Genomic DNA, 23,021 nt, shown 5'->3' with positions numbered 1-23,021 from the left:
AAAATGATTACCTAATTTTCTGGCCAGTTGCAGACCTTCTTTTATTAAATCTGCATTTAGAACAGAATCATTTTCTTCATTATCACTACGTTCTGTGGGATAAGGAGTCCCAAGGACAACCTCTAATATTTCATCTTCGCTTAGGGCTTTGTCGGTTAACAATTCATCAATATCTTCAAACGAGAGATCATCGAATCCTTCTCCACCAATTTTGTGTGCCATTGTAATGATGTTGGGAAATTCGGTCGTATTAGGGATGATGGGATCTTTGCTTTTTACACATTGTGGCCAAACCGCTTTCCAACACGCATTTAAAGTTGCTGGTTTTAATTCAGTTAACACTAATCCAACTTGATTGATACAATCCATAATTGAGAATTTCTTCCACACATTAATGACTGTTAGTGTTTCATCATTCAGTTTGTCCAAAACGTGTTGGAATGTTCGTTTTACGTAGTATGTTTTAATTGTCGCAATTATACCTTAGTCTAGCGGTTGTATCAAAGATGTAGTATTAGGTGGCAGAAATAAAATTTGTATGTTTGGGTGTTCCAAGACAGGATGGCCGGGTGCATTGTCAAGAAATCAGAAGAACTTTAAATTCGAGACCTTTCAAATTCATATAACATCTGACTTCTGGGGCGAAACATTTGTTGAACCATTCTGTAAAGATAGCAGTTGTCACCCAGGCCTTCTTGTTTGACATCCAGTGAACAGGCAGTTTATTGATATCTACACCTTTCATTGAACGTGAGTTTAGGGCTCGATTTACCAGCAGTGGTTTCAACATACGATCTCCTGAAGCGTTGGAGGAAAATAACAAGGTCACACGATCCTTAGCTACCTTAAAACCGCCAGCAGTTTTCTGCGATTTGGCTACATACGTTCTGTTCGGCATTCGTTTCCAGAAGAAACCAGTTTCATCTGCATTCCACACTTGATCAGGAGTGTATCCTCCGTCTTCAATAATTTTTGCAAGTTCCTGCGGGAATACTTTAGTGGCCGGTTCATCTGCAGATGCAGTTTCACCTTTAATTTTTATATTAGGAAGAGCATTCCTTTTAAGAAACCCTATCATCCAACCTGTACTCGCAGAAAATTCATACTTTCTGTTTAACTTTCTGTTTTTTGTTTGAGATGAAGTGCTTGGCTTCTTTTCTTTAATCTGTCTGTAAATTCTTAGTGCTGTTTGCTTGATGGCATTTCCATCTACTGGTACTCTTTTTTGTGACTGATCTTCTATCCATATTACCAGAGCCTTTTCCATTTTTTCCTTGACAATATCTGTTGTATATGATGATGAATTAACACTTACTTTTGTTCCAGAACATACAGACTTCCTAATTGCAGCTTCATTTTTCTTAATAGTTCTTACGGTAGCTTCATGTACACCAAAATGCTTTCCTACAGACGTAGCCCCTTGTCCAGTTGCAAGACGATCTAAAATTTGAATTTTAAGTTCCAAAGAACTCGCTTTCCTTTTCATTTTGGTAATAGGCGAATTATTTGACATTATATAAGGGCTGCCGAAAAATATCTCAGTTATAGTTAATAAAAAGAAGTACGAAAAATTTGTAAACTTACAATTTATTGACTATAGGCAAAATTAATAAATTTATATGTGCACAAATTTCACTAAAGATTCTTTCACTTTGAAATAGAACTTACTACTAAATGTCTTTCGAAGATACAATGCACGAATACCGTAGATGTGCACCAAATTCAATAAAAACGTTGATGATTCATAGATACCTAGACGTACACATTGGTAAACAAAAGCACGCATTTCAAAACGCACACACTAGCTAATCTATCACACTAATAAATAGCTGATAATCACACTAATCTATTGGTGCGTGTAATATAGAAATGATACTAATATGCCACAAATAAAAAAAAAATTCTTAGAATTTAGGCAAAAAAATTCATAGAAATCGTGTTAAATCAAAATGACTCGCGTAAAAAGAGATTGAACTATTTATTTTGAATTCGTGTTAAATCAAATTCGTGTAAAAAAAGTTCGTGCAAAAACAGAATTAGGTGTATTTATCAATGATATTGATGAAGGTATATCAGGCTTAGTGTCGAAGTTTGCAGATGATACAAAGGTTGGCAGGGTTGTTAATGACAGTAATGGCGGTGTGCTACTGCAACAGGATCTAGATAATTTGGGCATATGGGTAGAAGTAATCCCAGAGAAATCTACCAACTGTGTGGTACTACACTTAAGGTTGTAGAAAATGAAAAAGACCTGGGAGTAACTGTGCAGTCAGATATGAAGTTTTCTGAGCAATGCAGACAGGCTGCCAGGGCAGGTCATGGAGTTTTGTCAATGATATACAGGGTGTTTCAGTTAAACGTTTCAGAACTTCTAAGAGGGGTAGGGTACATCCTGACAACTCGAAATCATATAGCAATGTGGGGTCGGAAATGCTTTCCTGAAGCGGTGTTGTACACAAAAGCACCATAAAGAAAAGAGACCGTAAGTGAGAAATCGTTTTAATAATACATGAAAAGAAGCAAAAGGTACATGGATTAAAGTAAGTGTTCGAAGTTTCTTCCACAGGCTACAATGCACGCCTCACATCTCCGACGCATGGACATCCGAACATTCTGGAATACTCCAAGCGAATTTCGAATTTATTCGGCAGCTACTGCGATTCTTGCAACCAGCTCCTCAGCATTGTCAACAGGGGTGTCATAAACTAGCGATTTCATATGACCCCAGAAATAAAAATCAAGACATGATAGGTCGGGTGACCGAGCAGGCCAACGCACGGGACCACCACGTCCGATCCACTGTTGACCAAATGTGACATCCAGGTAGTTACGAACATCTCCGCTATAATGGGCAGGGGCTCCATCGTGTTGGAACCACATTGTCTGTTGCGTCGATGCAGAAATCTGTTCATCTCTCAAAAGTTGTGGCAATACTTGCTGCAGAAAGATCAAGTAGATAGGTCCGGTTAGACGACACGGTAACAGGTAAGGTCCGATGAGGTGATCTCGCAGGCCAACGCACGGGACGTGGTGGTCCCGTGCGTTGGCCTGCTCGGTCACCCGACCTATCATGTCTTGATTTTTATTTCTGGGGTTTTATGAAATCGATAGTTTATGACACCCCTGTTGACAATGCTGAGGAGCTGGTTGCAAGAATCGCAGTAGCTGCCGAATAAATTCAAAATTCGCCTGGAGTATTCCAGAATGTTCGGATGTCCATGCGTCGGAGATGTGAGGCGTGCATTGTAGCCCGTGGAAGAAACTTCGAACACTTACTTTAATCCATGTACCTTTTGCTTCTTTTCATGTATTACTAAAACGATTTCTCACTTACGGTCTCTTTTCTTTATGGTGCTTCTGTGTACAACACCGCTTCAGGAAAGCATTTCCGACCCCACATTGCTATATGATTTCGAGTTGTCAGGATGTACCCTACCCCTCTTAGAAGTTCTGAAACGTTTAACTGAAACACCCTGTATAGGAATTTTGCTAGCAGGGAAAAGGCAATGGTCAGGCCACGCCTTGAGTACTGCGTACAGGTCTGGAGGCCTCATTTTAGGAAGGATGTAGATTTACTTGAGCGTGTACAGAGAAGGGCAACAAGATTGGTGAGGGGAATTAAGGAATCCTCTTACCGAGAGAGGCTTAAGTTCTGCAAATTGCAGTGGCTGGAGACTAGGCACCTGCATGGTGATCTGATTGAGGCGTATAAGGCCTTGAATGGGTTGAGCACGCTGAATTCTGATGGGATCCTTCCACTTGTTCAAATTACGAACCTAAGGGGGCATAAATTCAAATTAAGAAAAGACAGATGTAGAATAGATGTGCAGAAATTTGCCTTTAGCCAGCGGGTGGTTGATTGCTGGAACAAACTTCCATCTGTCATTGGGAATTTGATAGGTTGAATAAATTTAAGGAGGAACTGGACCGACATTTGGAGGGAATGGTGTGATTTTTTTTTTTTTTTTTTTGGCTGATGATGCATAAGCTTGTACACTTGCTTTCTTGCATCACATGCCACTACTACTACATAATCTATTTACAATAACTGATTATGAATAAAGCCTAAAAACAAAATAAAATACCAAAATTTTTAAAGTGCAATAAAACATATAAGGTTAAAAGCATTAAAACTGTACAATTGTACCTTTCGGGGGCATCCGCCTCCTTTCTCAACAAGAAATAATGCTTGCACAGCACATCCTTAAGTATCAGGTTCACGGCACACGTGGTTGATGAGGCACATGAACAAAAGTTCGTACACATGCCCCAGCACCGGAAGCAGCTCGGGAACTTGGTAAACGGAAACGCTCATCTTTTGAGAGGACTATAGCCTCAAAAAGGGGGTGAAGCCACACACCCCTGTCCCTATTCATAGTATTGTTATCGGATGAGCAAATCCACAAGCTCTCGAGCCACTTGCGGTCCCAGAACCTATGTTCCCGATCAAGGATGACAGCATTTTCTGGGGAGACCTGGTGCTTTTAATATCATTAGTGCCAACATGTACAACAATTTGTTGTACATGTTGCCACTAATGATATTAAAAGTAGGAGACTGGCAGAATTACTGAACAAGTACAAAAGATGATATCTGCTCTACAACGTCATCATCCTTTGCCCCCTGGCAGACATACCCTGTTCCTGTTCCACCTATCCTTTTTGCACAATATGTGTTCCCTGTTTACCTGACAACAACTAGTTCCTTTGGGCCAGTGCATTCTGCCTTGGGGGTTGCTGCTGTGTTGCGTAATGTAGTAGACTGCACCCACCTGTTGATTTGTATATTCCCCAAAGTCAGTTGTGTGTTTGTTCCCAACTGTGTTTGCACCAGTAAAAATATTTATTTTGTTATTACAGTACATAATTTAATAAAATATGAGCGAGAAAAGAAAGTGTTGTTTCTATGAAAACCAAGTTGGATGCTCTGAAAGACTTAATAAAGGTAAGTCTAAAAAAATGCTGTTGAATTAGTGTGAGTGGTAAAAGATTGGGGAATAAAATATATCTAAAAGGAAGGATTTTGCACTCATTTTGTTTCACAAAAGTCTTGTTAAGTTCTTGCTCTGTTTTAAAGAAACCAAACTTAAAGATAGTATACTGTATTATGGCTGTGGTATATTCATGAAAGGGAACATAGAATTCCAATCAACAGAGAGTGAAAGCAGAATCAAAGAAATGGCTTTGGTCTTCCATCAGAAGTTTGTTGTGGAAAGTGTTTTATAGCATGTGCTGGATGGATTGGACATTAGAATAACGAAATGATATTCATGTATGGAGTATTAGCATGGAGAGATTATCCACTGGTCAGTTTACTGCTTAAAAATTTGCAGAAGATTTAAGGTCCTTTATGAACAGAGGAAAATGGATTGGAGAACAATTGTACAATATAATTAAATATAAATATAGCGAAATGCGTAAAGTGTGGTACTCACCTTGAATATAATCTGCAATAGTTTTATGAAAAGGCTGTTGGCTAGATATAAGGTGGAATGGTTAAGTTAATGCCTTAAGGTGGGATGAGATTTACCTTATTCATCCCACCTTAATGCATTAACTTAACCATTCCACCTTATATCTAGCCAACAGTCTTTTCATAAAACTATTGCAGATTATATTCAAGGTGAGTACTGCACTTTAAGCATTTCACTATTTTTATATTTAGTCTGTTATCACGGTACTATAAGAATTCTATAACTTTATACTTGTACAATATAATGAAACATATCTAAATTATAAAATGTTACCTACAAAATGATGGCAAAAAAAAGTGAACAAGAAGTCCAAAGAGAGAATAACAGTAGCTGCCTGCGGCAATGCAACTGGAATTCACAAATTTCTGCTTTTTTTTTTTTTTTTTTTTGTTGTTGGTAAATCAACTAATCCTAGAGCTTTTAAAAAATATAAATTGTTAATCTTTATCAGTTTACTACTATTTGCAAAAATCAGTATGGATGGATTCTGCATTATTCAAAGAATGGTTTTTTCATGAATTTCTACTTTCTGTAAAGAAACATTTGAAGAAAATAAATCTCAGGTGGTAGATGACTTTCATCAACCGGTGAAATACCACCACTTTGCTTATTGGAGGCTTGAAGTGGTGAAACCCATGTTTAGTCTCTAGAGTAAAGTTTCCGGCATCCCCTCTCCCCATACTTCTCCTTCAACCCATGCACGGTACTAAGTACCATAGGTTTTGATACCTTTCATGTTTGGGGTTCTCATAAAAAAAAAAAAAAAAAAAAACTCCTGAAAAGGCTATTCTCTTTCTGTATAATATTCCTTCATGTCCCAGTTGTGAGGAACTTAAAGAAGGGGGATGAAAACCATGTTTTTACCACTGAATATAACATCCTTGATCTAGCTTATAAAAGAGGTTTTATAATATCTAAAGAGACACCATAGGCAAAAGTTTTTTACTTCAATTTTTGGGGAAAAAAATAGAATTTTTTTCTATAGAAAAAAATAGAAAAAAAATAGTCTTGTAGAGTCATCAGTATCCAAGCTATGCTTATAATAGCATTATGGGGTTAGCATGGAACAAAATTTCAGACTCAACATTTATTAAACCTTGGAGAAAACTCTGGTCCAAGGTTGACAACACTAAAGAAAATCCTGAACCACAAGAAGATAAAGAAGAACATAGTTTATTAACTGATTTCAGGCAAATTGAAGATTCCAGAGATTTACAGCAAGACATATAACAGTGGATTCAACATTATGGCCACCATGGGCTAGTGGTGTAGCACAAGCATGCATAAGTACATACACTTGAGTGACTGTGATTCAAGCCCCCATGATTACTAAATATGGTAATATTCTTATATTTTCTCTATCTTGTGAGCTTCTCTGAATTTGTGTAGTCATCCGGGAGTTATAAACTGAAAATATATTTTATTTATAATGTTTTTGAACAAATCACTGATGAGTTTTTTGAAAATGAAATTATGAACAATGAAGAAATCATTGTAACAGAAACAGATGGATCTGAATATGAAGAATTGTTTGAATCAAATCCAGGCCAATTATTTCTCATGCAACCACCAAATATGCCCTAGATACAGCTTTACATTATATTTAAAAACAGCCTGATTCAGCTGTCAGCAAGCTGATGTTTATAAGAAAGTGAAGGAACTATGCTGCAAAATGTCACATTTCATTGTATAAACCAGGGGTGGGGAACCTTTTTAGTATCAGGAGCGAATTGCAAGCGTGTAAAAACCTGGGGGCACAACTTTGCTGAGAAAAATAATGAATCTTAAATTTTTACAAACTCATAGGTATGCTCACGATCACACCAAGCAGTATTAATTAAAATGTTATAATGCCTTAATTAACCACACAGTTATAATGCTTTAAATACCGAAACACCAAAGACACCACAGTTGAAATGTTTTAGTGAAATTTTAATGAAATTTCTTACCTTGCACCTTAATGAGAAGGTTGGCCCCGCTTTGCTTTGAAAAGCTCAGAGATGTTATATGGCACTGATTATGTTCGAGCCCGTGACTACCAAATACGGAGGATGCGGAAAGGTCAGGGAATGCCCACCACATATCCCCGGAGCAATATGGCCTTAGTTGCTAATGCTCCTAAAAACCAAATAACAACAACTATAACAGCACTGATTATACAGCAATTCTTAGTTGATTTGCAAGATTATCATCCGTAAGTCTAGCACACAAGTGGTTCTTGTCTAAATTTGATGTTGAGAAAAACTGTTCACATCAGTAAGTGGTATAAAACAGCGATGCAGTTTTCAATGCATGATTCCAAAGTGGATATTTTTCAGTACTACATAGGATTTATAAAACTCCAAAAAAAAATACACTATTAAATTTGAATTTCAAAGTATTATCTGATTGTAAATGAATTAACTCTAGTTGCAAGGAATCAGGAGCTTCATCTGGCATCATATCAAAAGGAGTTTCACACATTCTTAGTTTGAGTTCATGATTTTGTAAATCTTGAAAGCTCTTCTGAAATTGATTCAAAAGATTGGAACTCTCTGCAGCATATTCCACTATCGATTCTGGTTTCAGTGTATTAGGTGGTAGGAACAACTTCAACATTTAAATGACTTAAAATCTTTTGGATGGCCTGGGGCATTATGCAATAGTAATAAAACTCTGAAATCTAGATTTTTTTTCCACAAGTTCAATAGCACAGAACCTAACTGGGATTTCCCAATAATTTTTTTTTTTTTTGCCTAACAACCAGCAAACCAAAGCGGAGATTCACAAATGTTGAAAAATTACATCCAACATAATAGCAGAGTTTTCTCCGCACAAAAGCTCAAAAATAATGTGTTATTCGAAGTTTTCTAACCATATTAGAACGAAACTGTGCTGTAGAAATACCGTGTTATATGGGGGTTGCCTGTATACAGGGTGATTCACTACCAGTGCGACAAACTTGCAGGAGGTGTAGGGGGCACAAAGACGAATCAGAACCACATAGCATTGCAGGGTCTGAAATGCCTTCATCATGCGGTAGAGGACGTTGAACGGGAGGTCGCGGGGAACAGCGATCCCACTGGAAGTCAGCATTTGCGAACTGTTTCTTTTGAAGAAACCAGGTAGCAAAAGTCCTCCGGAGTGGATAATCCGCAGGCTCCAATGATTGGACGCGTTGCAGATGGTATGAACTCATTTGGTTTGTTGACAGTATCCTCCATACAGTGGATTGGGAAATACCCAATTGTTGGCCTATCGCTCGAGTACTCGGATTGCCTTCTGCAAGACATAGGACATTCTTCTCGTTGTCTGGCGTCCTCGTCGTTCGCTCTCGATTTATGGTACCTCTCGTGAAACAACCAGTCTCACGTAACCTTCTGTGCACATGTGCAAAAATCGTATGATGAGGAGCACACCTGTGCGGCAAATGTTCCTGGTACAAGCGCAGAGCGGCGCGCCCGTTACAGTCCGCAGCTCCATACGCGAAGTGCATGTCAGCCAGTTCAACATTTGAATACTCGTCCATCCTACTGCCTCGGGAACCGGTTTGCAAATGCTGACTTCCAGCGGGATCGCTGTTCACGCGACCTCCCGTTCAACGTCCTCTATCGCACGACAAAGGCATTTCGGACCCTGCAATGCTATGTGATTCCAATTCGTCTTTGTGCCCCCTACACCTCCTGCAAGTTTGTCGCACTGGTAGTGAATCACCCTGTATATACTCTGTATATGTATATATATATATATCAATTATTAGGTATTTCATGCTGTCACTTGTCCGCTTATGATTTGATACAATGAATCCAGTGAGTCTGCTGCTGTTGGAAGAAGTGCAAGAGTGAGTTATAATGATACTTTCTGAAATACATTGCCCCAGAAATGAAGATTAAAGATGTGTTATCTCATTGCCTCTAATGATTAGTTTGGGCTGCTCATCATAATGTGTAGATCCCTAATGGTTGCCTCCTATTAACATTTTGAATGGTTCCATAATATCTATATCATTGCTTTTTTTTTTTGGAATTGGATGCTTAACTTAGCATGATAATGAATCCACAGAACCAGTCCTGTGCAATGTTTTTGGGATGAACTGGACTGCTGGATGACTAGTGCATTGCAATCATCTTGTACTGCATAGCTGTCTACCTCTTGGAATAAATTATCTTCTGCATGTTGCTGTTAATTGGTTGAAAGTATGAACAGTTTTCAGACTACACCAAATTAAATCAACAATTGCATCTTGGAGGTCTATTCATAATTTGGATTTAGATTTATCATATGAATCTTACCCATTCTATTGCTATCCGCTATAAGCAGAAAAGCCCCATGATTTTGAAACTACAAAAAAAAAAAAAAAAACTTATTTTTAATGAATTCTGTTTTTCACTAATGAGTATCACTTGTTATACTTCTAGACATCCCACCAATCACAACTCTGTACCCTTCAGCAACACTTCTCAGATAAAGAAACTGTGAATGATATATTTTTTATTTTTACACATAATTAGCCATTGCCATACCATCAAATTGTATCACTATTTTCCAGACCTTCACCTTTAAATCTATCTCGTTATCTTATAAATATTTCTAATTTTACCATCAGAACTTCCTCAGTACGACCTTAGTTGCCCATTAACCTCAAAACAAAATAAACCAAACAATCCTTTAGCCATAATTATGATAACATCCTTGGATTCAGGAAAAGTCCCCACAGATTGGAGATATAAAAAGTCTGTCCTGTTCTCAAAGGGGAATCAAAGGGCAAAGTGAGTAATAAAAGACCTGTAAGCTTAACCTCTGTTCCAGGGAAAATAATGGAGTCGCTGGTAAAAATTTGCCGAATCATCTTGACAGGAATGGAGTTATACCGAAATCACAGCATGGATTTGTTAAGGGGCGATTTAACCAGACTGATCGTGTCTGACCAGTCTGGTTAGCTAATCAGACCAGTCTGATCTGATTAGCTACTATAATGTAGTTACAAAGCAGAAAGCTTTACTAAAATATACTTACTTTAGTAAAGCTTTTAATACTGTTCTACATGAAAGACTGGTGTACAAATTGGAGCTGTATGGCATGGGCAGGTTAATGCTATGGATGGTTGAGTGGCAGGAGACAGAGTGATTATTAATAGCCATTGCTTTTAATGGATTAATATTAGTGGAGTTGCTCAAGGTTCAGTGCTGGACACCTTATTGTTTTAAATATTTATTAAGGATATTGATGAAAGCATATCAAGTTTAATGTCTAAGTTTGCTGATGATTCAAAAGGTTGACTGGGTAGTATGGCAGGGATCAGGGTATGTTACTACATCAAGACCTAGAGAAATTAAGCAGATGTGCTGATTGCAAGGGAAGTGGCAACTGAGGTTTAACAATTGATAAATGCAGGGTACTGTGTATGGCAGGGGTCGGCAACCCGCGGCTCTTTAACTTTTAGCCCACATGTACGACAAGCGTAGCAGACAGCAGGAGCGGGCAGCGACGTGATAGCAGACACTTTTCAGTTTAGTTTGCCTGCACATTGCAAGGATTGATAAATAATATTTCAAAAAATATATATTTTTTTAATAAAACACCTTCCCACCACTCTATTCCATTTCTTTAAAAACTTCCTCCCAGCTTGAGCTGAGGTGTGGCTCTTTGAATTCTTTTTTTTTTTTTTTTTTAATTAGATCAAAAATGACTCTTCACTCAAAAAATTTTGCCAACCTCTGGTGTATGGGTAACAGTAATCTCAGAATAACAAACCAGTAGGGTGGGGCCACACTTACGGTAGTGGAAAATGAAAAAGTTATAGTGGTAATTGTGCAGTACAGCAGTCCTCTGAGCAGTGCAGATAGACTGCTAGGACAGTTCATGGGTTTCTGTCTTATTATGTACAGGAATTTTGCCAGCAGGAAAAAGTTGGTAATTATCTCATTGTATAAGGCAGTGATTTGGCCACATCTTGAGTACTGCATACAGGTCTGGAAACTTTTTATTTTAGGAAGGATGTAGAGTTGTTTGAACACATGCAGAGAAGAGCAAGAAGATTATTTAGAGGTACATAAGAGCACTCTTACCAAGAAAGACTTCTTAGTAAGAGTATCCTTTTTAGATTCTGTGATTTCTGTATAACTCCATTCCTGTCAAGATGATCTTGTGATAATTCTTTGCTTAGCAACCCTATTTTTTTCCTAAACATCTTCTGCAAATTGCAGCAACTTGAAACTAGGTATCTGCATGGAGACCTGATTGAGGTTTTTTCAGGCTTTGGATAGATTGAGTAGGCTCAGGGCTGGTGGCACCTTTCCTCTTTCTCAGACTACACAACACATGAGGAGATATAAATTTAAATTAAAGAAGGTTGGTTGCAGATGAGACGTGTAACAATTTGTTTTCGGCCAGAGAGTGAGTTTGAACAAACTTCCGTCTGGTGTTGAAATGGGTAGTTTTTAATGAATTTAATAAGGGATTGGACAAAGGGGATAGATAGATGATATACAAGTTTTTTTTTTTTTTTTAATTCTCCGTAAGCTTGATTCCTTGCATCATTTGCCACTACTAATACTGACCATCTTGCTTCAGTGATAGTTTTGTGAGAAGTCTTATGATAGTCTCACCAAGCTGGATTTTTGCAGAAAAGGTGTCCAGACAAGTGTGCATCTCCCCAACAAGATTAAAGAAGGTGTGACACCTTGAATGAAACAATCTTTAAGAGCTCTGCTTAACCCTAATGGACAGTACTCGGTATTCCATCAAAAATCTGTTCCTGCTCACAAAACAAAACTATTTTACAGTAGTTCACAAACAGCATTTCTGGGTTCAAGTCTGTTGATATGTCTTATGTGAAAGCAAAAAGACACTTTGAGTGGTCTTCAGATATTGTGTTACTAATTATGTAATTGACAAAGTGCTGTCTATATCTTAGAATATTTTCAATATTTTTCATTGTTATGAATTTGTGGCAAGGTTAAGCATGCAGTTTTTAATTGTAGTTATCAAAAGTTTTGTACATATTTTTCTCAGTTTACAAATAGAGAAGAAAAGTTGCAAAGTAATATTTATATTTCTTATTAAAGTTGGAAGACCTACTACACCGGTACCTATTAAGATGGCAGCCACCAGTGTGGGAGTTGGTAATATTGTGATGTACACTGTTCTTCCACTTTTGGGAATTGCCTTAGTAATTATTATTTCTTACTGGTTGTACCGACGACACAAAATGTCTCACTTCAATGAACTTCCTACCTCTGAGCCTTCTCCTTTGCCACCACCATCACCTATTTTGGGACTTTTGCCAATACAGTTATTAGAAGTCAAAGCAAAAGGAAGGTTTGCAACTGTATGGAAAGCACAAATACTTGGTGAACATGTGGCTGTGAAAACATTTCCTCCTCAGGTATGATTATAAATTAAACAAGTTGCTGTTTTATGAACTATGGCAATTAAGACTTGTTTCAACAATTTTGATTGATTTAGTTCGTTGCATTTTAACATACTGAGTGGTTATAAAATAAGTTTCCCTATTCAGGAGACCCAAGTGTCAAAACAGAGTTAGAGTTAGTGCTGTGAAAATCGGTGAGTATGTCATTTAGGGTATGGGGAAGTGATTTGTAGGGGAAAAAAAAAAAGAAAAAAAGTCGTTCAAATTTCTGCCATAAGGGGAGAAATTGGCACTGTAAACATGAGGTGGAATACTTAACTGAGGATTAGATTTTAATATCAGAATTTAGAAAAATACAGATATTGTTCTATGTGCTTTCCTTCACGTGAAATGACATTCTGAAAACAGAGGACTGCGTATGACACAGTTTTGCATAGCATCTCATTGGGGATGTTGACTACATGCTGTTTAATGCTTGCTTTCAAATCAACAAGCATCTGTATGCCGCCACTGTAAACTCTGTCTTTCAGGTATCCCCATAGCCAGAAATGACAGGGATTGAGATCTGTGATCGGGCTGCCCAGAACTGCGGAAAGTCTCTAGAAATGATGCAATCATTTCCAAATGTTGAAAGGAGCAGTTCCTTCACTTGTTAACCAACGTGGAGAGGGGCACCATCTTGCATGAACACTACGGTCTCCAAGCATTGCCTTTCTTGCAGAGTGGGAATAATGTGATCTCTTAAAAGAGTGCAGTACCATGCACTAATTACTGTACACCTTATGGGGCCATGAGGTGTAGACTCTTAAAATAAAAATGGTCCGATTATAAACTCTGCTGTGAATTCACACCATACTGTAACGTATGGACTTTGTAATAGTTTTTTATACACAGCAGATGGATGAGAAGTTTCCCATATTCAGCAGTTTTGTGCATTTACAGCCCCTATGAAGAGTGAAATGTGTCTCATCAGACCACAAAATCATTATGGGCCAGAAATCGTAGAGCAAAGTCTATTCATTGTTGCTGATCACAAGACTTTAGTTCTTGCACTATGTGAATCTTGTACAGGAACCAGTGTAAAATTATTCGAAGCACTTTACATACAGTAGATCAGGGAAGGTTCAAGTCTCTTGACACACCTCTGGTCAAGATGCAAAACACTACTGACTGGTAGTGTTTTGCATTCTGACCTGGAGGCCATTGCAACCACCACTTCATCCACTACCTCCTTTCCGATACATGGTCGTCCCCTGCCTGGAATTACACCTAGCTCCCCGGTCGCTTCAGATTTCTTTATTAGTTTCCAAAGCCCCACTGACATCAAAGGTCCTTTATGCAAACCTTTAAGTTTCGGATATTCATATAGTGCTGCATTACCGTTGCTATTATTCTGGTAGAACAGTTTTACTAAAAAGTCGTGATCTTTTTTGTAAGAGCCATAATTGTTATTGACAGTGGCATGTCTTGAAGTAAATGAAAACTTTTACATATGTGCAGTGCTGTTTCCCCCGGTGGTGGAAATTTGAACTAATTTTTTTCTTTCTACAAATCGCTCCCCCATACGTTAAATGACAAACCCACCTATTTTGACAGCGCTATCTAACCGTTTTGACACTAGGGTCTCCTGAATAGGGAAACATATTTTATAACCACTCGGTATATTTGGAATATACATTAAAAAGTAAGAAACTAAATATGTTTATTAGTACTAATAATAAGTAATATATGTTTATTAGTATTATTTATATTAGTTTATTGTTTGTTAATTGTATTGGTTATTGTTTGCTATTTGTTTATTAGTACAGTCGATTCCGGTTATTTGGGACACATCCAGACTAGTGCATTTTGGCCCGATTAAGCGGCTGCCCCAATTATGCGAAGTTTCACATAAATAGTTAAAAATACAATAGACCCCTGCTTTACGATCGATTTTCTGTACAATCAAATCACGTTACGATGGACTTGCCATAGTAAAGTATCGTTGACTATACAATATGTAGTAAGTGCCGGTCATTGTGATCACGTTTGTGAATTGAATTTTAATTCTATTAAACAGCAATTCTAATTAGCAAAAATAGGAGGAATTATTATCCACAGGCTATAAAAGCAAAGATATATCAAGCACAAATTTACACTTTATTACCTTACCAATTAAAAAAATAAATGATAGGTGAAAATTGGAAGAATATTTTCCACAAGTTAGCAAAATAAAAATAAATTTATGCTTATGTGCATAGCTTAATTAATGCATATTGTAATATGTACATACTAACTAGTTGATAATTCTGTTCACTAACATTTGTGAGTGGGGATTAAAATTTAAAATGGTAAAAAAGATAAGCAATCAATAACAAAGAACACAGCGCGCACACACACAAATCGCAAGTAACATGATACTTGCAAGTGAGAACGGAGTGCTGGCAACCCAAAGGTCGTGCGTTCGAATCCCGCCTCGAGCTTGGATAAAAGTACTGCAAAAACTTTGGGAGGTACACTATGGCCACAGAAGCCGATGCGCCAACAACTACCAAAAAAAAAAAAGAGAGAGAACGGAGTAACAAGTTACGAAGCTTAAAAAATAGGAATAAAGAGAAGATTCTGAAAATTATTTTTTTATGCGATTGAAGATTTCATGGAAGGGGAAAAGATTTCATGGAAGGGTTTTCACCATAATGTGAAAACCCACAGAATTCCAGCTCTCGGTATTATCGTAAATTCAGTAAGGTTGAGTTTACTATCCGTTTATAATAGATTGCACTAACAGAAAAGCCCAATAAACAGGGCACTACTAATTGTCTTTATTCTTTTATGGTCGTGACCTCCAGAAATCCAGCCGAACCACGTGGTATGGTCGGAGAAAATTGTAGAGTAGTCTTGAGTGTTGTAGTCTCCTGCCCCGATTAAACGGCATGTTGTCCCAATTAAGCAAAGTAAACTCTTGCTATTTTCTCGATTAGGTTCTGTTCTTTAAGATTTGTCCCAAATAAACGGCTGCCCCGATTAACCAGTGGCCCAAATAATCTGAATCCACTGTATCATAAATATTTAATTAATTATTTTTATTTTATGTATTATTTATTTATTTTTTTTTCATACAGAAATAGGAAGGTTGCATTTTTAGTGACTATCTTTTTCCTTTTAACATGTTTGCTTCTCTTTCTATTCATGAGGATCCTTTATTTGTGCCTTGGGGAACATCTGTGGGTGCTTCTCTGTGACGCTGGAACAAGTGAACAGTACTTTTTAGTAAATGGGTTTCAGCTGTGAAGGATCATTCCATGTAACACTGGCACTTGTTGTTTGTAATGTTCTAACATAAACAGGCATTTAAACAAGATACAGAATCCACATCACATGAATAGAATTCTATTTCAGTATCAGAAGACATATAAATAGCTGATTCAATGTCATCAGCTTCAACATACTTTCCCTGTTCCTTTTCAGTCCTGATGTCCCGGCGCCTCTGTAGCCAGGTGGGCAGGAGCAGCAGTGCGTAGCACACATTTCTTGATTAGACCGGGGTTCGAGCCCGTGACCACCAAAAATGGAGGATGCGGAAAGGTCAGGGAATGACCGCCGCATATACCGGAGCAATATGGCCTTAGTTGCTAATGCTCCTATTAACCAAATAACAAACCTGATGCCCCAGGCTGTGGATTCATTGTATAACAATCCTTTAAGGTAAAATTTTATCAGTAGACATACACTAAGGTCGATGTTTCAGTTTTCAGAAACTAAAGAATTAAAATTCAGCAAGCATAATTTTCAAAAAATGATATCTTTTCTTCTTGTGGAAAATACTAAACTAAATAAAATAAAGTTCTTCAACATAAGCAAAGAACATATGAAACTGTGAACCAAGTGTTCAGCTTTTATTGTGCTCTCTAGACAGTGCGATTGATGCTAAGTAAAATCCTAGCTGTAATGCAATAGCCCATAGTTCAATCAGTGTGCCGGTATGGTGCAGTTGTTCATTTCATATACTTTTCTTTTACTGCATTCATTTATTGACCCCAATTCAATGGACACATTTGCATTGAGGTACAAAAATTAGTTTGTCTTGATGCAAATTTGTGTTCAGGCATCAAACTTGTTAACTGATTATAACAAAGTATGTGTTGTTTTATGCATCACTTAATCCATAAGTATTATTAGACAAAGTATTTGTTGCTTATGTGTTATTTGTCTGCTTCATCCACACCACTCTTAGTACCTGTCAGCAAAAATGTATTTTTTTTTTTTTTTTTTTTATTTCTCCATTAAAAATTGTACAAATCACTATTAGTTATTGCAAAAAAACTGGAAAAATATTGGATTAAGTATGAAATGCTACTAAGGCTTTAGTTTATTCCCAAAGTAAAGAAGTGAGGGATGTGCCCTTGCAAAAGTTCACTTTGCAAAGAGCTACCTCCATTTGCTGGATTTTAGTGGTTTGTGCACTAACTATAGCAAATCAGCTACTGCGAGCACATGGTAACTGTAACCCCTGTTTGCTCAGCTGTGGTGTCAGCATGCTTTCACATGTTCAATTTGTGTTGCATCAGCTAACGGAATTTCAAGGAAATTGATTCTATTGGGAGCTATATCGTAAACTTCTAAAAACTGATTTTGCTTGATTTTACCCTTCTGTCTCACCGTTGAGTATAATTGATGACAGAGTTTTTTCCATCTTTTTTCAAAAGTTCAGTTTTTCTTTTCACACAAAAAAAAAAAAAAAAAAAAAATCCTACTTTAAAAGTGAATTTTTTTTATTTTGCAAATATCGATGTTAATATATTGGCTACCAGGTGTGCTCTGGTGGTCTACATTGAAAAATAGAAATGCATCATAATATCAATATTTGCTGTAATGTGTGATGTTTTATTAGACTTTGTGGTGCAAAACTAATTAACAATGTCTTTCAGTAATATTTCCAAAGAAATATAATGTAAAAATTTCAGAAGACATAAGTACATGTAAAATTTTCTTTGTGTTGTAAAATTTTAAAAAGGTAACATGTTTGTTTTGTGTACAGTATGTAGATATGATATCAATTTCAAAAAGAGGGAAATGCAGTGTAATTAGATTTGTAAACAAATAAGCATAATGACAACATGTGCATAGAAAGAAATGCAGAAAAATATATGTTGCATTTCTTTGTAATAACGATGTCATGTGCACCCATTGTCTGTTTACATCTTTTTTGGTAGAATATAATATTCCTCTTAGTTGTGATCATGGAGGTGTATTATTCAGAAATATGTTTCCTGATAATGAAATAGCAATAATATATGGTGGTGAAAGAGCAAATACAACAGCCGTTGTTAGTGAAATTGTATGGTTAGGGAAAGAAGAGGTACTGATAGTTCTGAATGTCCTATTATCTTCAGGGTCATCTCCTGAAATTGATTCAGAACTTTCTGGGTAACAGATCCTTCCAAATCCATTCTCATTCTTCACTGTCTTGGACATATGTACAAGAAGAGGGAGTTTCTCAAGGTTTAGTGCTGAGTGCCACATTCTTTGCTATCAGGATTGGCTCTATAGCAATTGATGCATACCTGTATGCTAACAATCTTGCCATCTCATTTCATTTTCAAAATATGCAATTAGTCAAAAGACAACTACAAGGCACCATTAAAAGAATAGTCTCTTTGGCCAAAAACAGTGGATACCAAATTTCTAAACCAAAAACAACTATGGTACTCTTCTGTACCTCACATCCTGATACAGACGTTCAGTTAGATTCCCATCATATTACGTTCCAGCTTAGTATTAGATCTCTTGGTTTAATATTTGATAAAAAATTTAACTTCCTAGAACGTATACAGGTAACCCTCGTATAACACGGTTATTAGGTTCCGTAAAATGTTGTGTTGTGCGAAACCGTGTTATATGGTACTAAGAAAAAGTACAAAAAGGGGGAGGTTACGTTCCAAAAGCTAACAAAATGCTAACAAAAATACATCATTCTAGATTTCGTGTGTCTTCTGCTCTCTTTAAAAAATCAGTAATCTGAGATTTTGCTTAATAAATCTTTATGAATTTCACCGTATGGAACTAAGCATTTTTGAAGCTCCCTTTTGAACTTTGGGCTCCTTTCATTCAAGAATCTGCATTCAAAAAATAAGATTCTAATTGCTTGGCTAACTTTGTCTTCCCCTATGCTTTTTAGTGTAAAATTTGGAAGTTTAGAATTTTAATCTGTGATATCATCATCTGAATTGATTTGATTTTACCTCCAATGCCATTTGCACCAAATCTGCTATGCCGGCTTATTTTTCTACCAGTAATTCTTGAATGTCTTCAGTAATCATATCCCTTTTTTATTTTTTTTTCCTAAGAGCATTGGCGACTATGGCCATACTCTGTGTATATTGTCCTTTGGAAAAGGACAATATACACAGATTGTGTATATTGTCCTTTTAATTGTGTCTTGAGGTTGATTGTCTGTTTTGCTGGACAAAAAACCCGAGTTTCTGGGAGAAAAAAACATGCTACTCTCGCCCGACTAACTCAGCCACGTTGTGAAAAAGACCCGTAAAAATTCCTCCCTTCATCAACGGGATCCGAACTGAAGTCTTTTCCAGCTGGTGTGGAGAGGAGGGTGATTCTATCAACTGTGCTACCCACGAGGGCTACAGTAATCATATCATCAAAACCTTCCTCTCCTATCAACGTAGCAAGTTCTACTATCGCACCGATTCCATTTTCTGCCCGTTCGATCATATTTCTTGAATGAGCTGACTGGCCATACATTTTCCACATGCTTTTAATATCAATGGTTTTACTTCTTTCAGTGATAAAGCCATGATTCTGATAGAGTCCACAGTTGAGAAATGTTTCCACGCCTCCATTACTTCAATAGATTCGGAATCAATTTTTTCCAAAATCCATTGTAACGATTTTCTGATGGAATGAGTTTTAAAGGTGGATATAATGCCTTGATCTAATGACTGAATGAAAGAAGTTGTATTAACCCAGTACAACTGTGGCGGTAAGAACATAACTTCTTATGTTCGGATGACTTAAACCTTTTGGATGGCCTGGTGTGCTATCCAATAGTAATAAAACTTTGAAATCTAGATTTTTCCACAAATTCAACAAGTACAAGTACAAGCACAGAACGTAACACAGGAATTTCCAAACAAAATAAAATTCAAGGATTTCTCAATAATTTTTTTTGACTAGCGAGTCAACAGCGGGGATTCAAAAAGAGTGGAAATGTTGAAAAATTACATCCAACATAATAGCAGGTTTCCTTGCAGAAAAGCTCAAAAATACTCTGTTATGCGAGGTTTGTCAAAATTCTCTAACCGTGTTAGAGCAAAACTGTGTTATATAAGGTTTTTTTTTTTTTTTTTTTTATGTGAACCCCCAAACACGAGAGGTATTAAAACCTATAGTACTTAGTACCGTGCTTGGGTTGGAGGTTGAGAAGACGAAAGAAGATATTTGTTGACATTAGACTTGAACTTCTGTAAATTGTAATTTTCAGGAAATACGTATGAAGGAAGGTTGTTCCAGAAAACGGCAGTTGAATGAATAAATGAGGAAGATGAAAAATTGGTTCTGTGAGTTTGAAGGTGGACAGTAAATGGATGTTGGCTGGTGGTGGCACGTGTTCAGACTGTTTTGAAAGACAGAGCGGGAATTATAGAAGCCAATTCAGAAGAACAGTGCCCGTGAAAGTATCTGTAGACGAGGCATGCAGAAGAAATAGTACGTCTATGAGACAGCGAGTGGAGAGACTCTGTTAGAGATGAATCATTAATTAACCTAACTGCCATCTTCTGAATGGAATCAGAAGAGAGAGGTTTTGGGGGCACCACCCCAGATGTGGGAACAATATTCCATGGCAGGGCGGATTTGCGATTTATACAGAGTGAGCAGTTGTTTGGAAGAAAAGTAACGCCGAGAGCGAAAGAGAAAACCAAGTTTTTTAGATGCAGAGGAAGCAATATTTCTAATGTGCTTGTGCCAAGAGAGATTAGAAGTCAGGGTAATCCCCAAAAGAGATATATCATTTTGCCTAGGAATCGGAGTGTCACTAAAGATAAGCATAGGAGCAGAAGAATCCTTTTTGCGAGATATAAGACAAGGCTGAGTTTTAGAAGGGTTGAAATCAACTAAGTTGTCTTTGCCCCACTGGAGAATTACCTGAAGATCGGCATTTAAGGAATTGGTAGCAGATTTTCGAGAAGTTGAAGCTGATTGAGCAGGGCAAGGTTTCTCAAAATGGAAAGTGGAATGCAGTGTGCTATCATCGGCAAAACTATGGATAGGATTTCCAGTCAATGGAAGAAGGTCATTAATATACAAGAGGAAAAGAGTGGGGGAAAGAACTGAACCTTGGGGAACACCGGCGTTAGTGGAGAAGTTAGAAGACAGAGAGCCATCTACCATCACCCTCAGTGAGCGATCGGAGAGAAAACTGGATAACCAATTATAAAAAACAGTTGGCAAACCATAAGATGGAAGTTTGTTTAGAAGACCTTTATGCCAAACACGATCAAAAGCTTTGACATTTCAAGAGCAACTACTTGTGTTTCACCGAACCTTTCCATTGAATTAGTCCATAACTGTAACATAAGCCAGAATATCTCCAGTGGATCGACACTGACGGAATCCATACTGGCGATCGTTGATCAGACGGAAGGTTTCTAGGTAGTTTAAGAGTTGGCGGTTAATTGATTTCTCCATTACTTTAGAAAGAGTAGAAGTAATTGCAATGGGACGATAATTGGATGGGAGGGATTTGTCACCCTTTTTAGCAACTGGCTGGATATGAGCAAATTTCCAAGCAGAAGGAAAAACACCTTTGGAATAAGAAAGTGAAAAAAGGCGGCAAAGAATAGGAGTAAGTTCAGGAGCACAGGTTTTGAGAACAAGTGGAAAAATACCATCAGGACCTGGAGCTTTCTTAGCATCAAGATTCATGAAAATCCGTCTGATATCCTTTTGACGGAAGACCACAGGAGGCATTGAATGGGGCATGTTGGGAATGGTGGGAGGTGTTTTACCAAGATCATTAATACATGAGGTGGAAGAAAAATGGGATGCTAGCAGGTCAGCTTTATCCTTGGCTGAAGTGACAACAGAACCATCTGGTTTCGACAGAGGTGGGAGCAGAGATGGGCAAAAGTTGCGGCCAATAGCTTTGGCAGGGGACCAGAATGCTCGGCTACCATTAGGGCAAGAAGCAAGTTTTCTACTCTTAGCCTGTTCAAACTCTAGTTTGGACTGATTAATAACTGCTTTACAATTGTTGTGAGCTTTGGTGTAGGCAGAAAATGACACTGAAGGATTAGAAACCAGCCAATTACGATATGCAACATTCTTCTCTTGAACAGCCTTAGCACCTTTATTGGAAAACAAATAAAGGTTTAGATAAAGGACGAGATTTTAAAGTGGAGTGTGGGATAAAGAATTCCATTCCTGCAAGAATAATTTCACTGACACGATCTGAGCAAACGTTGACATCAGAAGTTTTGAAAGTAATCCGACCAAGGAAAAGAAGAAAAGAAGCCTCGCAGGTCATCCCATTTTGCATTTTTGTAATGCCAAACAACACGAGGTTGGGAATAGCCATGAGATAAAGGCTCCATTGGAGAAAAGACAATCACCAAGTTGTGATCTGAAGTGCCTAAGGGACCTCTCACTTCGACCGTGTACTTAGAAGGGTTGTTTGTGAGAAAAAGATCAAGCGTATTGGCTGTATGATTAGGATTGTCCAGTATTCTTGTAGGTAAATGAACAATCTGTACAAGGTCATTAGTAATTGCAAAAGCTTCAGCATCTCGACCTGCTGGGTCGGTGTGACTAGAAAATGGAAGGCAGCTGGAGTTATGAACATTAAAATCACCAAGGAAAATTACCTCACTGTTAGGAAAGTTGGACTGGAGAAAGTCAAGTTGCAAAGAGAGGAAGTCAAAGAGCTCCAAGTGGTTAGTGGAGTTGTGAGAACGGTAGAGACAACAGATGAATTTGACACAATGAGGTAGAGAGATTTTAAGCCAGAGAAGATCACAGAGAGGGGATTCCAAATTGCCAAGTCTCTGACAGGGAATATCAGAACGGATAATTTGGGCATCTGAGATGAGCAGTAGTTGAATCAACCGATAACTGAGATTCTGTCAGAAAAAGTACATGGGGTTTGGCAGACTGCAAGCGGAAATGGACATCGTTGAGATTAGAATTGAGACCACGTATATT

At 37.6% G+C, this 23,021-nt stretch overlaps 1 protein-coding gene across 2 annotated transcripts in view; it reads left to right on the top strand.

Annotated features, from left to right (window-relative positions):
• LOC150075232 (activin receptor type-2A-like) overlaps positions 1-23,021 on the top strand; it is a 122,357-nt gene that overhangs the window by 38,762 nt on the left and 60,574 nt on the right. For both annotated transcript variants that reach the window (XM_090388876.1, XM_090388875.1), the window contains exon 4: positions 12,520-12,839. In XM_090388876.1, the coding sequence (XP_090245002.1) occupies positions 12,520-12,839 (320 nt within the window). The remainder of the gene's footprint in view (positions 1-12,519; positions 12,840-23,021) is intronic.

Source organism: Mastigoproctus giganteus, chromosome 14, assembly GCF_048544385.1.
Source record: "Mastigoproctus giganteus isolate SK-2022 chromosome 14, ASM4854438v1, whole genome shotgun sequence".
NCBI lineage: Eukaryota > Metazoa > Arthropoda > Arachnida > Uropygi > Thelyphonidae > Mastigoproctus > Mastigoproctus giganteus.
The sequence above is the reverse complement of the archived record's forward strand: the minus strand, read 5'-3'. Positions and strand labels throughout refer to the sequence as shown.